This window comes from Petaurus breviceps, unplaced genomic scaffold (genome assembly GCF_028583685.1).
Source record: "Petaurus breviceps papuanus isolate PSGF00001 unplaced genomic scaffold, PetGlider_PUasm1.0 188, whole genome shotgun sequence".
NCBI classification, from domain to species: Eukaryota; Metazoa; Chordata; class Mammalia; order Diprotodontia; family Petauridae; genus Petaurus; species Petaurus breviceps.
The window spans coordinates 43177435-43193454 of NW_027185804.1; the positions used below are offsets into that span (position 1 = coordinate 43177435).

Genomic DNA, 16020 nt, shown 5'->3' on the forward strand with positions numbered 1-16020 from the left:
GGGGGGGGGGGGGGCGCCCAGAGGACCCCCCCCGCGGTTTTTGGGGGCGCGCCGGGCCCCGCCCCCCCCCGCGCCCCCGCGGGGGGGGGCCCCCCTCTTTCCCCCCCCCCCCCCCCCCCCCCCCGCCCCGGGCTGCGGGCCCTTTCGCCGACGGCCCACGCTCAGCTCTCCCGGGCCGGGGCCCCGACCCTCATTCCACAGAGGCGGGAGTCCCTCCCACGAGCTCGTGCCTTACAGGTGAAGACGCGCGCACGCAGACCCTTAAACACCGGCTTCCTTCTAATTCCGGGCGTCTAAACTCACCCCCGCGGGAAGGGCCCGGCCCCCTCGGCCAGCCTGCCCGAGGCCTCCCCGAAACAGAGGCTGTGTCTGTCTTGTAGTTAGTTGCCCTCCATGAAGAGCCCGTGGCCGGGTGCAAGCTGGGGCCTTGGGGCCGGCCAGGCGTGAGCCGCAGCCGAGGTCACCAGGCCCGCAGCAGCGGCCCCCCACCCCGCACCGCTTGTCCACCTCTTCAGGCTTGGGTTACCCGAGCCCACTCCATCCGAGTAATTATCCCCAGCCTAGAGACCACTCCGGCTCCGAGCTGGCCCGGGATCTTTCCTAATCACATCAGCGGCCACTTCCCAAACCTCAGGGGGTGAAAACAATCAGTCGGGCGGGAAGGAAAGGGCTGTACCTGAAGCCTGGCTTCCCGGCCATGGTGTACCCGGCCCACCCCATCAGGGCCGCAGGGGGCCAGCAGGGTGGCGGCGCCTCACGTGAACACGGCTGCTAAAGTCACTTCGCTTTATTAAATCTTTTTTTGTGACTCCCACTGACCAGAAATACAAAATAAAAAAAGAAACGGGCCCCAGCAAGGGGCTTCAAGGCTGACCCTGCCGAAGCTTCCCATGAGTTGCCAAGGGACAGAGAAGGGACCAGCTGGCAGTACCGTGGAGAGGAGATCCCGCTGAAGCTTTTAGGTCCCAGGTAACCTGTGCTCCAATCTTCACCTTCCCAAGTCCAAATGTGCCATCCCTGGTGACGCAGCACCCAGGGTGATCCCTCCCCGCCCAGTCGCTCCAGTCCACCAGCGGAGGAGGGCCGCACTGCCAGCCGAGTCCAGGGACTTCTCAGTTTAGGGGCTGCTGGTAACAGGGGGTGGATGGAAACTGTAGCCATGGAGTGGGGAGAGTGACGGGGACAGCAGAGAAGACGCTGCTGCTGCTCTACTCATCGGAGCCAGAGCCGGACTCTTCTGAGCTGGGAGGTGTGCTGGCCAGTTCTTCCTCCTCTTCAGAATCCTGGGGGACACAGGGGACCATGGAGGCAAGGTTCACAAAGCCAGTCGCCCAAAGCCCCCCTTGTTCAAATTCAGCCCTGCCGGCTCCCCTACCCAAGCCCACACCTTCAGTCTTTCCCTCTCACCCCTGTCTTGTCATCACATGAGGGGGCTTGAACTGATACTGATGCTCCCTCAAATACTGTAATCCTCAGTCCTCTCAATTCCCATAACTTCCTCTACTCCACCTTGGCCACACATGGAGAAAGTCAAATCCTGGAACCTGCACGATCCCATCAGCTGGCATGCTTCCCTCCTCACTACCCTCTGCCCCCACTGACTGGCAGGTGGGGCCACTAACTCCAGCATTTCCACTTAAGGAGAGAGTTCGGTCAAACCTGGCTGCACAACCCTGGGACTTCTGGGGCTTTTCCACCATGCCTGCCCTCCTCCCCATTTCAACCTTTAATGTGTTTTTTTCCCATTAAAACACAAGCTCCCTGAGGGCAGGGAAACGTCTTTTTTCTTCATATTTGTATTCTTAGCACAGTGCCTGGCACAAAGTAAATACATGATAAATATTTAATGACTGTCTATCCAGCCCTCATCTCTTTCCTATGTTAATCCCATCACCAAGGGCATCAAACACACTTCGAGAAACTCAAACTCAACAGCCTAAAATAGAACTCCTCTTCCCTTCCCCTTCCCTCACCCCAGCCCTCCTCTGCTCCAAAGCTTCTGAACTTCCCCACTGCAGACAAGGGCACCACCACCCTGACACCCGGGCTCGAAGCCTTCCTGTCATCTCAACGCATCCTGCCCCAAGTCTCTCCCCATAGCTGCCAAGGTGACTATCTGACTGTTCCCAGCTCAATGAGCTCCAGGATCACACCAAAGCCCTCCGTGACCTGGCCCTTTCTGGCATTTCCAATCTTCTACGCTCCAGCGAAGCTGCCCTCACTGCCTCTGGGCCTAGGCTGCAGCCAGGCCTGGAATCCTGATCCCTCCAGGGCTGCTTCTACCTTCCCTCCTCGGGTCACCTTTCATCTGCTCTGTAGGTACCTTGTACTCGCCTAGGTACTTATTTCTCAGCCATTTCTCCCACTGGAACTTCAGCTTTCAGGATAAGAGCCTCTCTTTGTAACCTAGCGCTAAGATCTAGACGGGGCCCAGAGAGTCAAGGCTGGCCAAAGCCTTCCTCAGTGAGGAAAGCCCCACCCCGTCCCCCCACCTTGCCCGTCTGTCCTACCTCACTCCTCCTCCTCTTCTTTTTGCCCTTGTTCTCGCCTGAAGAACTCTCATCACTGGACACAAATTCTCTGCTCTTGAAGCTCTCACTCAGTTGTTTGGATGAAGACTTGGACGAGCCTTTGGAAGGTGTGGATTTTTTCTCCACCTTCACCTTTCCTTTCTTCTTCTTCTTTGATTTGTCCCTGTAGACAACATGGCTTAAGGCTGAAAGCCCCCCCTTGTGCCAAGTCCTAGGCATTCACTCCCTCACCCCTTTCAAAGTCTGCCAGGACCCAGGAGCACAAGACCTTTTCCTAACCCCAGCCCTATCTTCTGATTCCTGACACCTGAGTGTTCCACACAAGAGTTTCTCCTCAGCAAACAGCAACATTGCTTGCCATATGCCCCTGCAGACTTTTCTCCCCAATCCATCCCAGTTCCCATCCAGGGTTCTTCAGGGTTAAGATGATGGAGGAAGGAGGGAAGTTAGGTGGCACAGTGAATAGAGCACCAGCCCTGGAGTTAGGAGGACCTGAGTTCAAATCCAGCCTCAGTCACTTAACACAAAAACTAGCTGTGTGACCTTGGGCAAGTCAAAAAAAAAGATGGAGGAAGGGGTAACATTTCAATCTAGCCCTACAATTTTCCTTGACTGACTCTAGATCCATCCTTTGTCCAAACACTCCCTATCTTATATTTACGTGTGCCTGTGGCCTATTTCCTGTCACCCTCTCCCAGCATAATCTAAGTACCCTGAGAACAAGAGGTATGTCCTTGTTTTAATCTTTGGACCCCCAGCACCTTGAGGTGCGCTACACATAGACACCTAGGGAGTTATGTGCTGGATTTGTATTTGTTGAAATGTGAAGCCCAAAGCTCAACAAAGATCCTCCCCTGCATTAAGGCTATGTCAAGAATGGCACCCAACTTTTGAAACCTTCCCTCAAGGGGAAAAGCCACTGACCCCCAAGAGATTCCCCTCCAGACATAACCATTTGGAAGTTTTTCCTTTCTTGGAATCAAACTGCCTCTCTGAAACCTCCACTCATTTCTCCTGGTTCTGTGCTCAGGGTCAGATCTAATTTGCTGTCTTTCACCTTACTTAAATCAAGTGATTGCTGCCTCTCCACCCTCCTCCCTCTTCCTGGCAGGCCACATCGGTCTCACTATTGTGTTTACCCTCAACTGGGGACACTCTTTCCAGTGCCCAGAGTCAATACTTACTTCCTGTAAGAAGACTCAGCTCGGCCCCCTTCACTGTATTCCTTCATGGCCTTCTCATATTCCCTCTTGGCCTCCTCAGCCTTTCGGTCCCATTCCTAGCATCCCACCAAAAAATACACATAAACAATAGACAGCTGGTCCCTATCCACAAGATGAAATCTCCTTCCTCTCCCTGGTGATGTCTTTAACCGCCCACAATCTGGCCAATACAGCTTTCTCACAACCCACCCATGAAATGAATTCCTACCCATCCCCACCCTGCTACCACTCCTTACCTCTTTCTTCTCTTTGCTCATCCCCTTCCAGATCTCTCCTGCTTTCTTAGAGAGATCAGTGATGCTGATGCCCGGGTGGTCTGACTTGATCTTTTCCCGACTAGCATTAAGCCACAACATGTAGGCAGACATGGGCCTTTTCGGGGCATTGGGATCTTTGCCCTTCTTACCCTAGAGGAGTAGGGGAAAACCCAAGTGTGTGCATTTACCCTGAACCCCCAAGTGGTACCACCTCCCTTGGACTCCAAGGTGTGCCACAGCGAGATTCCTAAAAGGAGAGACCATGGATTTTTTTCCAACAGAAGTTTAGCTCCCCTGGGTACAAAAAGGGCTTGACCTAACTGCATTCTCCCACAAGCTAATCCTAACTCTTAGAAGAAGCCGAAGGAAGACAACCTGCCACCTGCCCTCCTTCTTGACTACAGGAAGGAGCTTCTATGGCGAGCCTGAAGGGATCATCAGTGCTCTCTCATTGCCTTCCTTGGCTGGAACCCATCTGATGTGGGATTACAGTCCTCACCTCCACAGGTTTCTTCCGGGATTTTCGTTCCTTGACGATCTTAGCTTTCTTAGCCAGTTTCTTCTTCTTTTCATCCCTGTCACTGTCTCCCTCATTACTGGAGGAGCTGGCAGAGGCATTGCTGTCAAACCTGGTGGGAAGAGAGTACTTAGAAAGGAAAGGAGGAGGTAGAGAGCCCAAGAGGAAGTTCCACTCCCTATCCCTGACCCTGCCAGGACATTTGAGCAGCCAGAAAAAGCAGTGGGGCGCAAAGACTTCAATTCTTCAGCTCCCTCTCTGTGTGCACAGGATCTGCTCCTTTCTATCCATGTGACCCAGGGAAAGTGCCCTAACCCATCCCCTAGGCCTCAGTTACTTGGCAGTAAAGAGAGAAAGCTAGACTAGACGAAGTTTCTTCTGGCTTTAAATTCTTATATTCTTTTCCAGATTAAGTGATATGGGAGGGATGGGCAGTGGGGGTGGTAACTGCAATGGGACCCTATTCTCTTTATGGTCATGTCCTAACCCAACCTCCAATCTCCACTCAGCCCTATGGAGACATAGGCTTTAGTGAAGAAGAGACCATAACTAGTTATTACTTCAGCCTCCTCATTTTAAAGATACAGAAGCTGAGGACCACAGAGGAGTCACGATTTCCCAAATGTATGGAGGTATTACACAAGAAAGTCAGAATTTGAACTCAGTTCCCCCCGAATCCAGGCCTCTCTCCATTGCCATACAGCCTTATGACTGGTCCCTTTTTTCAGGATCATTACTTCACACCCAAACTCTAAACACACAAGGTCCCTTCATGCTACCGGTCACTTGCTAGAAGCTAGGACACAGAACATGGAGGATCTGCTGCGCCCAGAGACAATGGCCACTGCCTTGCCCATCTCTGGCAATGCCCAAACTCACTCCTCAGCAACGTCATCCTCCTCATCTCCAGGGTTGAATGACTCATCTGCAACAAAGTAAAAGGGTAGATTAGTGCCTGGTGGCCCTGTCCTGCCCTCTCCAAGGTGCAGCAAGGCAGAGTTGCCTGTCTAAGGCCCCCTCGTGTCAACCCAAGGTCCATGCTCACCGGTCTCATCTCCTGAGTCATCACTGCTGTCATTGGCATTCTCCTCTCGGATCTTGCCCTCTTCCTTCATCCGCTCAAGGTAGGCATCATGCTGGTCTTCATCTGAGTCAGCATACTCATCATAGCTTGGATTAATGCCCTGTAAAAAGGAGAAGGAAGAGTAAGCACCAGTTCATCACCTCCCCAAAACCCTTATGCTCACTAGCACACTCAAGAGACTTCCCAGCATGCTCGTGAGTAAGATCAAATGAACAGCTCCCAGGAAAACCTAGTATCAAAATCTCCACACACAACTAACATGCAGGGCCTAGGGCCCAGGCACTTCCTATCCTGAGTTAGAAAAGACTAAGACTCTGGTAGCCCTGTGGAGGGCTCATGCTTGGTTAGGGAGGCTAAGCCATAGCCATGCTGAGGAAACCTGCACCAGGAGGAAGGGGAAGAGGGGTCGCACGCACCTCTTTTTTCTATAAGGGTAAGGAAAGAAGAGAAAGTGAAAAAGTTGCCAGACTGACCCTCACCCCTACCCCAGAACAAGAGATGTCAGGAGAGTGGATGGCCCCAAGCTGCCCAACCATATGAGTACCTCTTTCAATCCTCTATTTTTGATGTTGAGTTTCTTGGCATTCACAAAATCAAACAGCTTTCCATACTCCTCCCTGCAAGGAGAAATGAAAATGGTACTAGGGCTGGCTGGAGAGCCAAGGGAAGAAGGCCACAGAAATCCAAAATTTAAGAAATCATCCAATGTAACCCCACAGGGGACACTGCCAGTCCCAAGCTGTTCCCTTCCCCAAAAACACATCTTCTTGTCACAGATATTCTCTAGACTTTGTCAGGTCAATGAAAATCATGGATTACCCAAAGAGCAGAGGAGAGAGGCTGTAACATCCCACAATAACACCAGAAATGCACAAAGTCAGATTCAGTGACATCATCAGGAAAATACACAACTGGAAATGAGGTGGGCCCTTGGAGAGTAAGAGCTAGATAACCTGAGTATTGCATTAAGTATTCATAAAAAAATTTTTTAAAAGGAAGACATCTATCAAGCTGTTTATGGAATTAAAGAGGACAAGAATCTGAGGATGAAAAAGTATGGATGGGAAGTATTTTGTGCCTGTGGAGAGACTACACATACCAACAAGAGCACAGACTCATCAAGGTTCAGAAGTTACACAAGGATGGGGTTGAGGGATGGGCATCCATCGGAGCATACAGGAAAGGAAACGAAAGGGGTGCTCACCTCTCAATACTGCTGAAGGTATACTGTGTACCCTGCTTTGTCTCAATCTCAAAGTCGAAGGAGCGTGTAGTGGTAGTGCCACGAGCAAAATTGACAAAAGAGATTTCATCAAATCGGATGTGTACGGGTGGCTTGTGCACATAGATGAAGCCCCGCTCCAGGGGGTACAGCAGGCCTGAGCTGGCCTTGTAGGAACAGGTGATGCACTGGGCCCCGGAGTGCCTGGCATGGGAGAAAGAAGGGTCAAGGCAGTGAAAGATATTACCCAGATTCAGGAAAGGGCAAGACCTACAAACGGGGCACCTGTGCTGACAAGGAAAGAGAACACTAACTGGCAACTGTGGCTAACACGACGGTGTCCCCAGTTATTTTCACTTTACTCCCCCATCAGAGCGTAAGCTCCTTGAAGACAAGGATATGGGTTGTTCTTGCCTCTCTTTATTTCCCTCAATGGCTGGCACAGGCCACATGGTAGTCACGGTTAACACAGGGGGTAACTGACAAGTGATTCCATGGAACCATCCACAGGACCATGGAGGAAAAAGACGACCACATACACAGGATCAGGTGGCAACAAGTGGCACCAACATTAGCATTCCCATTTCTATATTTACGACATTCTTCTGTTACACCATCTTAGGAAGTGCCGCAGTCTTACAGATAAGAAAACAGATGCTCAGTAAGGCAGGGTAACCTGGCCAGGGTCACAGTGTCAATGCCAGGTCCCAAGCCTAGGCCTCCTGCCTAGCCTGCCTCCCTCCCACCATCTCTGCATCTCACCCCTGGAAGTTGCCAGGCACTGTGATCTTGCGGTTCACTAAAGCTTTCATGACACGGCTGACCATCTCATAGAGGGACCCAGACATGTTCTTGGTAAGACGACCCTCAAAACGCTTCTCCACCTCATCCCTACAACCACAGAACACAACGAAATCAGACGTCTCCTCATCACCTTCAGTCTGCAAGCAGTTCTGACATGGCTCCCTAGCTTACTCATTCATGTTGAGGGTCAGTGAAATGTCCTCATCCTTGGAGAAGAGAAGGATCAGGAAATGATACCGGGTCTGGCCCTGCTTGATGGGCGGGTCTAGGCTGATCTGAGAGGGATAAAGGAGAAGGGAGAAGGCCAAAGTAAAGACTCCACAAACACTGTCTGATTGATCCCAGCAAGCCCAGGAGGGCACAGACCCGCCCAGCTCCAGCTCCAGTCCCAAACTGAGAAGAATCCTCTCCTCCAGATCCCAGGACTCACCACAAAGAACATCTGGCGCTGGTCCTTGTGAGGTAGCAGAAAAAGTCGTAACACGGTGGTATATGGGATTTTGTAATCAAAGGTCTTGCCATGGAGGTGCAGGAAAGTGGGATAGATGCGAATGTCATAACGACCTCGGGGCGTCAAGCACTGCAGCTCCCGGAAGATGCAGATGGCGTCTCCAGTGGCCTGGATCACATCTGCCTTAGACAGCACGTTCTGGGCAAAAGCCTGGGAAAGGGAGAGCCTGCAATCAGCTGCCAGCCCCCACCCCCTCCCCTACTGCCAGCTGCCAGTCCTCAGCCTGCTCCATCTCTTTTTGCCCCAACTCTCACCTCAACGGGATCGACGCCATCTTCCTGAGTGGGTGGCACGTAGAAGCGCACCTCCATCAGGGACACCTCCGCGTCATCGTTCTGGTGGAATTCCAGGGTGACTTCATTCTTGCCTGTGGTGCACTGGGATACGTTACTGAGAGGGATCTCAAAGACCGGCTGCTCGCCAATGTCGAAAGACAGGAGCTGCCCTACGGAGCAACAACTGGAGTGTAAGTTCTGCTAAGGTCTGATTTTCTCGTCTCCCCCAAGTGCTCAGTTCCTCGGGGCAAGAACTGTTGGCCAACTGACTGAAAGTGGCAGAAGAGTCAGGAGTTAAAGCCAATCACAGACAGAAACTCTGAAACCTATTTGATACAGATCATATAACTTGAGGAATTTCCAGTCATTCCCCACAATTCCAAATCTCTGTCTGGACTTACCACCGAACTTTACTGTGCCCCAATTCCAGCCCTTCACACACAGGTCCTTCTCTACCAACTCCAAACGATAGTGTGATTTGAAGAAATCTGATAGTTTCTCAAACTCCTGTAGGGGAGAAAAAAGATCCAATGAGCCTAGCTTAGGCCATCCCTGATATGCCCTGCTCAGAAAGTAATCAAGTTAGTTTATTTTCATACCTCAAAGGCAACCTATAATGGAAAAAGTATACTCCACTATAAACTAAAAAAGAACTTGCCCCTGGAGAACTGTACAAAGGGATGGAGTCAGCTAGGCAGAACCAACATAACAAAAAAGACTGCTACCTAAATTAATTTATTCTGGGCCATACCAATTAAACTACTAAAGGATTACTTTACAGGATTAGAAAAAAAAAAATGAAGTTAATCTGCAAGAATAAAAAGTCAAGAACTTCAAGGAAAATAATGAAAAAAAAAGTGGAAAGCAGAGGATCTAGCAGTATGAAATAGCAAACTATACTACAAAAGAGTAATCATCAAAACAAATTTAGTGCTGTTAAAAAACAGAGAAGAAAATCAGTGGAGCAGATTAGGTTCACAACATATGAAAGCAAACAAACATAGCAGCCTCGTGTTTGATAATCCCAAAGAACCAAGATGATGGACTAAGAATTCCCAATGGGACAAGAAGTATTGGCAAAACCGAAAAGCAGTACAGCAGAAACAAGTGGATCAGCTTCTCACACCACATATCACAATATACTACAAATGGACATATAACGTAGACACTAAGGAGAACATCACAAATAAATTAGAGGGATAAGGAAGAAATTACCTTTTGGGTCTATTGATTGGGGAAGAGTTCAGATCAAAGGATGGGGAAGAGGTCATGTGCAAGGAAAGGATAAAAGAAGTAACAAGAAGGTAAGTACAACAAGCAGAGTAGTGGGCCTGGAATAAGGAACACCCAAGTTCAAACCCAGCCTCAGACACTTATTAGCTGTATGACTCTAGGCAAGTTACTGCCTCAGTTTCCACACCTGCAACCTGGAGATAAAAACAGCATCTGCCTCACACTGTTGTTATGAGAATGAGATAACATTTGCAAAGAGCTTTGCAAAAGGGAAAAACAAGATAAAATGAGCAATTTTGATTATATAAAATTAGGAGTTTTGCACAAAATGAATGCAGCTATAATTAAAATGGAAATAAGTAACCAAGTAAAAAAAATCATTGCAACAAGCTTCACTGCTAAGGGTCTCAATTCCAAGAAACCCAGGAACTGATTCAAATTTATAATAAAAATCAATCAATCGGGGCGGCCAGGTAGCACAGCGAGTTAAGAGCACCGGCTCCAGTGTTGAGAAGACCTGGAGATCGAATCCCGGGCTCAGACACTTAGCACCCACCCAGAAACACCTGGCCGTGTAACCTTGAGCAAGTTACTTAACCCCAATTGCTTAGGGGCGGCCAGGTGGCTCAGCGAGCAAGAGCACCGGCTCCAGTGTCGGGATGACCTGGATCAAATCCGGGCTCAGATACTCAGCACCACACCCAGAAATAACTGGCCGTGTAACCTTGAGCAAGTTACTTAACCCCGATTGCTTAAAAAAAAAAAATCAATCAACATTTATGAAGTGCCTACTACATGCCAGGCACAGTGCTGAGAAGTGGGGATCTAAAAAACAGCAGAAGATAGTTCCTGCCCTCAAAAAGCTCACAATCTAACAAAGGAGACAACAAATCCAATATCCAATAAATCCAATACACACAAACAAGCTCCGTACAGGATAAATAGGAAATAATTAACAGGGAAGACATTGGAATTAAAGTGTTTTGAATTCAACATATGGGAATTTAGTTGGGACAGAAAGGAATGCAGGAGAAGCAGTATGCAGAGATGAGAAGGTAGAGCATCCCAAACATGGAAGACAGTGAAAGAAAATGCCCAGAGAGAGTGTGAAGGAACAGCAAGGAAGCCACTGTCATCAAACCAAAGCGTACATGCCAGGAAGTACCGTGTTTCCCCGATAATAAGACACTGACATTGACAGTAATTTTAATAAACAGGTAAATGTGAACAAAAAAAATGTACCTTTATTCAATAAGCAAATCACTGGGGAAGAATAGGATGATGCGCTCACTGCTGCAGCCTCTGATTGGATGCAGCTCAGAGTGCGGCGTGCGTTTCACGGGGCGGGGGGGGGGGAACGGTGCATACAGAGGGTACCATAATGTAGCGTGTAGTAGCAATCTCAATAGGGCTTATTTTCGGGGGAGGGCTTATTTTAGAGGAATCTTACACAGTAAGGGAAGGGCTTATTTTCGGGATAGGTCTTATTATCGGGGAAACACGGTAAGATGTAAAAAGAAAGGCAGGGGAGTGCCATTCTGCAAATGAAAAAGGGTCAAAGGATAGAAATAGGAAATTTTCCAGAAAAGAAATCCAAGTTATTTACAGGTATACTGAAAGCAAAAACTGATCCAATGAGAATTAAAGTAACTCTAAGGTTCCACTTTACACCTATGAAATCAACAGTTGACAAAAAAAGGAAAATGATAGATGTGGGAGAGGCTGTGAGAAAACAAGGTACATTAAGGTACTGCAGTGTAATGGGAATGTAAATTTAAAGATCTTCCTGCCCCTAGGCTAAAGTGCACCAGGAGCCTGGAGTAGGAGGCTTGTTTTTCGGTAGAAACTTTTTGATTGGCCAGTGGGTCCAAAAGGTTGTTATATTCTCTGAGCCAGGAGAAGGCTATATAAGCCCTGATGTGAGGCTTTGTTTTGGGGCTCACTTTGAGAAGTGTTCTGTGATTTGATCAGACGAAACTCTGGGAAGCCGTTGTCCAGAGGCGCCCCCCCGCCCCCCACCCCAGCTGGTGACCCCCAATGTTGTTTGGTATGGATGTAATGGTTGGACAGTTTGGAAATCTGTCTACTTGATCTGTTTTTGTCTTGATAATTCTGTCTGTATACTTTCAAGTTCAGGGTGCTGACCTTTTTCCCCCTGAACTAGGTGAACGATACATATCTGACTGATTAAAGTAAGCTTGTTAACCCATTTTGAGTTGCTTTCCTTTATCAAAGCCAACCAAGAACCTGTGTTGGCAGCTACCCTGGGGACGCTTGGGTTGCTTGCCGCTACATGCAGATAGACATATGAATTGGTGCAGCTGATCTGGAAAGCAATCTGAACCATTCCCAAAAATCAAACTCCCCTTTTGATCTAGTGTTACCACTACTAGAACTACACTCCAGCGATGCAAGAAGGAGAAAAAGGACCTATCTATCTATAACAGCTTGTTTTGGGGTTTGTTTTTTTTTTTTTTTTTGGTAACAGTGAAGAACTGGAAACCAAGGTATACACCCATCAACTGAACAAATAACGGTATATGAATGTAACAAATGCTGGTGTGCTAGAAGAAATGACTAAGGGGAGAGTTTGAGAGAAACCTGGGAAGGTTTTTGATGCAGAGGAAACAGAACCAAGAGACCAATTTACATAATAATAATACCACTGTAAAAACAAACAACTTTGAAAGCCCCAATGACAGAGGAATGAAGGTAAAGCATGTTTCTGACCTCCTGCCACAGAGTGAAGAGTTTAACATGTTTTGGACACAGTTTTGATTATGCATATTTGGTACAAAAGTTTTGTTTTCATTTATTCTCCCCCCTCCGGGGGTAGGGACAGAAAATAGAGTCTGGAAAAAAAATTTAAAACAGACTGAGTTAGTCAGCAAGGACAAAATGGGAGAAATACTAAAATTCACGTGCCTCTAACAGAAAAGAGAAGGTGATGGCCAAGCCTCCCGAAGAGGTCACAAAGCAGTGTCCCACAGCCCCCGGAATGACATGAAGAATGACAAGAGGCGCAGGTCAGTCATCTCCGGGAGGACACAGGCCTCTGGGCCGGGCCAGTAAAGGGGCTCTCACCGACTCGCGGAAGCCGTCATACTTGTAGAAGTGTCCGTTCTTGGTGAGCAGCTTGAGGCCGTGGCCCAGGGCCACGCGGCGCCAGATGCCCTCCGTCAGCTCCCCGGCCTGGATGTTGTCCACTTTGCCCGTCTTACTGTTCTTGAAGATGATGCCTTGGCGGCTCAACCGAAGGCGGCCGTCATTCTGCAGGAGACAAGGCCGAGCATTGGGAGGAGATGAGCTCCGGGCACCGGCCCAGCGCGCAACCGGGGAGCCTGCAGCTCTGTGCTCCCCTGTAAACACTGTCCTGGTGGGGCTCAGGCCCCCCCATCCCAGAGCCGAGCCCCGGGGGCCCCGGCCCCCCCATCCCAGAGCCGAGCCCCGGGGGCCCCGGCCCCCCCCCCCACCGCGCCCCCGCCCCCCCCCCCCCCCCGCCCCGCGCCCGGGGCCCCGCCCCCCCCCCCCCAGCCGCCCCCTCTCACCATGGAACCTTTCACCTCCTGGTAGATGTCGTTGAACTCCAGAGTCTCAGCCATGCTGCCTAAGCCCCAGAGCCGCAGAGAAAGCCCGAGGAGAAGCGGGTCCGGAGGGGGGGGGGCACGGACGCGAGCCTGCAGGGACCTGGAAACAAAGGGGGAGGCGGCGGGGAGCGCGATGTGCGGGGACGTCCTCACGTCGGGGGTGCCCCTTCTCCCAGCGGGGTCAGCTATCCGAGCCGGGAGGCCAGAGAGGGGGCGAGGGGCTCTAGGCGGACTGCTCCGGGAAGGGGCGCTGCCTAGCGGCGGCCAAACAAAGCACCCCAACGACCGCCCAGAGCTGGGACCCCCCACCCAGGCCCGCAGCGCCCCGCCCCCATCACAGCAATTAACCCGGCTCAGGGAGCCAGGCCCCCTCCGGCCCATCCCCCTCCAGGACTCCCTCCGCGACCCCCAACACTCCCCAGGACGCTCCCCCTGCCTTCCCCACGTGACCCCTGGCCCCCAGACCCCCGAGGCCCCTTCCCCCAGTAGCTCCTCCTCACGTCTCCCACCCCCCTCTACCCAGGGCCTCTTCTTCGCCCCCGCTTCTCTCCCCTCCCCCATCTCTGAGGGGGGGGCCTCCCACCAAAGCAAGATTGTTGCCGCTCGTCCCCCCCGATCCGCGCCCCGCATCTCACCTCTTCAACCCCGGGCTACTCCAGGGGGCATGGACATGAAAACGGGGGTACTCGGGCGGGCTAGGGGGGGGCGGGGGAGGGGAGCTCCGGAATCGGGATCTTTTCCCGCGTGCGCAGCCCGGGCTCCCGCCACCGGAAGCGACGCTGCCATAGAGAGGACGAGCGGGCTAGAGGGGACCCTGGAACGTCCCAGCTGGCCTGCAGCGATACCATAGAGATGCTGGAGGACTGCGAGAGGGAGGGAGGCGGGGCCGGAGGAGGGGAAGGGGGGAGGGGAGAGAGGGACGTTATCGTCCTTGGACCCGCACGTGCGCGCCGCTGTCGCCGCCGCAGGGGAGCGCTCTGGAGCGCCTGCGGGGTCTCGCGTGTGCGTGTGTGTGAGTGCTTGTGTGTGTTTGTGTCAGTGTCGGCGCCGGCTCCGTGCGGCCGCTGCGCCTGTGCACGCCTCTCCCTGCTTGGCTGGGCCCCAAGGGCCCGGCCCGCCTTGCGCAGCCCTGTGCCTGAGGGGCGTCCGCCCCCCTCTCCCCCACGCTCCCGTCCCAAGGCCAGCACGCGTGGGGCGCCACCCGCCCTCTGTACAATAAAGAGTCCCCGGGGGTCCGGGCTCCAAGCTCCCCAAAAGACCCCCGGGGCACAGGCTCGGCCCCACCAGCGCGCGAAGCCCCCGCACTCCGTCACGCCTGGAGGCCGCAGCTGCCCGCTGCGCTCTCTCTCCACCCCATTTCACTGGGGCTCCGCCGGGCCCGGGGCCCCTGCAGCTGTGGCTTCTCCACGCGCGGACCCCGTGTGCGCAGGCCCAGGGCCGCCTTGTGTGAGGGCGCTCAGGGAGCCGGCCTGACGTGGCCGCAGCCCCGGGGGGGGGGGGGGTCCTCTGCCCTGAGCCTTGGGGCAAGACGAGAGGGGCTTCGGGAGAGCCCCCCTGCCGGACCTGGGGCTGCGGGAGAGCCCCCCGCCGGACCTGGGGCTGCGGGTGCCGGAGGAGCGTCCTGGAAACAGCCAGCAGCCGCTGCTGAGCCTTGGCTGACCCTCCGGGACCCCCAAAGATATCGGACCGGTTTGCCGTTTCCTTCCCCAGCTCATTTGACAGATGAGGAAACCGAGGCACAGGGTGAAGTGACTCGCCCAGGGTCGCACGGCTACTAAGTATCCGAAGCAGATTTGAGCTCTGGTCTTCCTGACTCCGGGTCCCAAGCTTTATCCACCGCACCACGGAGCGTGGGCCCTGCCACCCATTCCGAATATAAACTAGAGAGGTAGAAAGAATTGGGAGTGAGAGGACCCGGGTTCAAATCTCAATTCTGCCGTCCAAAACCTGTATAAGATCACACAGGCTAAGTCACATCCTCTCTCTGGGCCTCAGTTTCCTCATCTGTTAAATTAGGAAATTGGACCAGATGACACCTAAGGTCCCACCTAATACTTTTCACCTGAGGTCAAGGGATTTGGCCAATGTCACACAGTCAATAAGATTCAAAGTTAGGATTTGAACCCAGACCTGCATCCATACTCAACGTTCTTTCCACTGAAGCCATACCATCCTTCTGACGGGTGTCTGTTAACATGATTTTCTGCTGGGCACATTTGGGAATATCAGACCATAGCTTTCAGACTAGAAGGCACCTTAGATGCCATCTAGCCCTAGTCCCTCATTATATAGATCAGGAACTTACCCAAGGTCACCTAGTTGGGAAACATCACAACTGGCATTCAAGCTCAGGTCCTTGGACTTCAAGCCCAGTGTCCTTTACTTGTAGACAGGATGCAAGACTCCGGAACTGGGACCACTCACCACAGTGAAAATCCTGGGACACCTGGGAATAATGGTTTACATTTATACAGCCCTCTAAGATTAGCAAAATCCTTCTCCAACAAGCTGCCTGGGTTGGTAGAGTGATGTGAATATCATTTACATATTACAGGGAAGGTATGTGAGGCCCCATTTTCTTTCATGTGTATATGGATATATTTTTCCCCAACTACATGCTAAAACAATTTTTAACATTTTTTTTTAAATTTTGAGTTCCAAATTCTATCTCTCCCTTGCCTCTCCCCTCCCTGATACAATAAGCAAATATAGGTTATCCGTGTGCAATAATAATGTAAAACATTACCATATTAGTCATTTTGTACAAGAAGACTCA

The 16020-nt window shown here is 51.6% G+C and overlaps 1 protein-coding gene across 1 annotated transcript; it reads right to left on the reverse strand.

Moving 5' to 3' along the window:
• Nucleotides 1–772: 772 nt before the first annotated feature.
• SSRP1 (structure specific recognition protein 1) lies at nucleotides 773–14002 on the reverse strand. Its single transcript, XM_069091662.1, has 17 exons — nucleotides 13880–14002; nucleotides 13206–13344; nucleotides 12742–12927; nucleotides 8826–8931; nucleotides 8404–8594; nucleotides 8069–8299; nucleotides 7810–7913; nucleotides 7597–7725; nucleotides 6817–7038; nucleotides 6157–6229; nucleotides 5574–5712; nucleotides 5408–5453; nucleotides 4511–4640; nucleotides 3991–4161; nucleotides 3716–3810; nucleotides 2511–2694; nucleotides 773–1283 (listed from the first exon to the last, which is right to left on the reverse strand). Exons 2-17 carry the CDS (start codon nucleotides 13257–13259, stop codon nucleotides 1209–1211), a joined length of 2136 nt encoding a protein of 711 aa, XP_068947763.1. The 5' UTR covers nucleotides 13260–13344; nucleotides 13880–14002; the 3' UTR covers nucleotides 773–1208.
• Between the last annotated feature and the right edge of the window lie 2018 nt (nucleotides 14003–16020).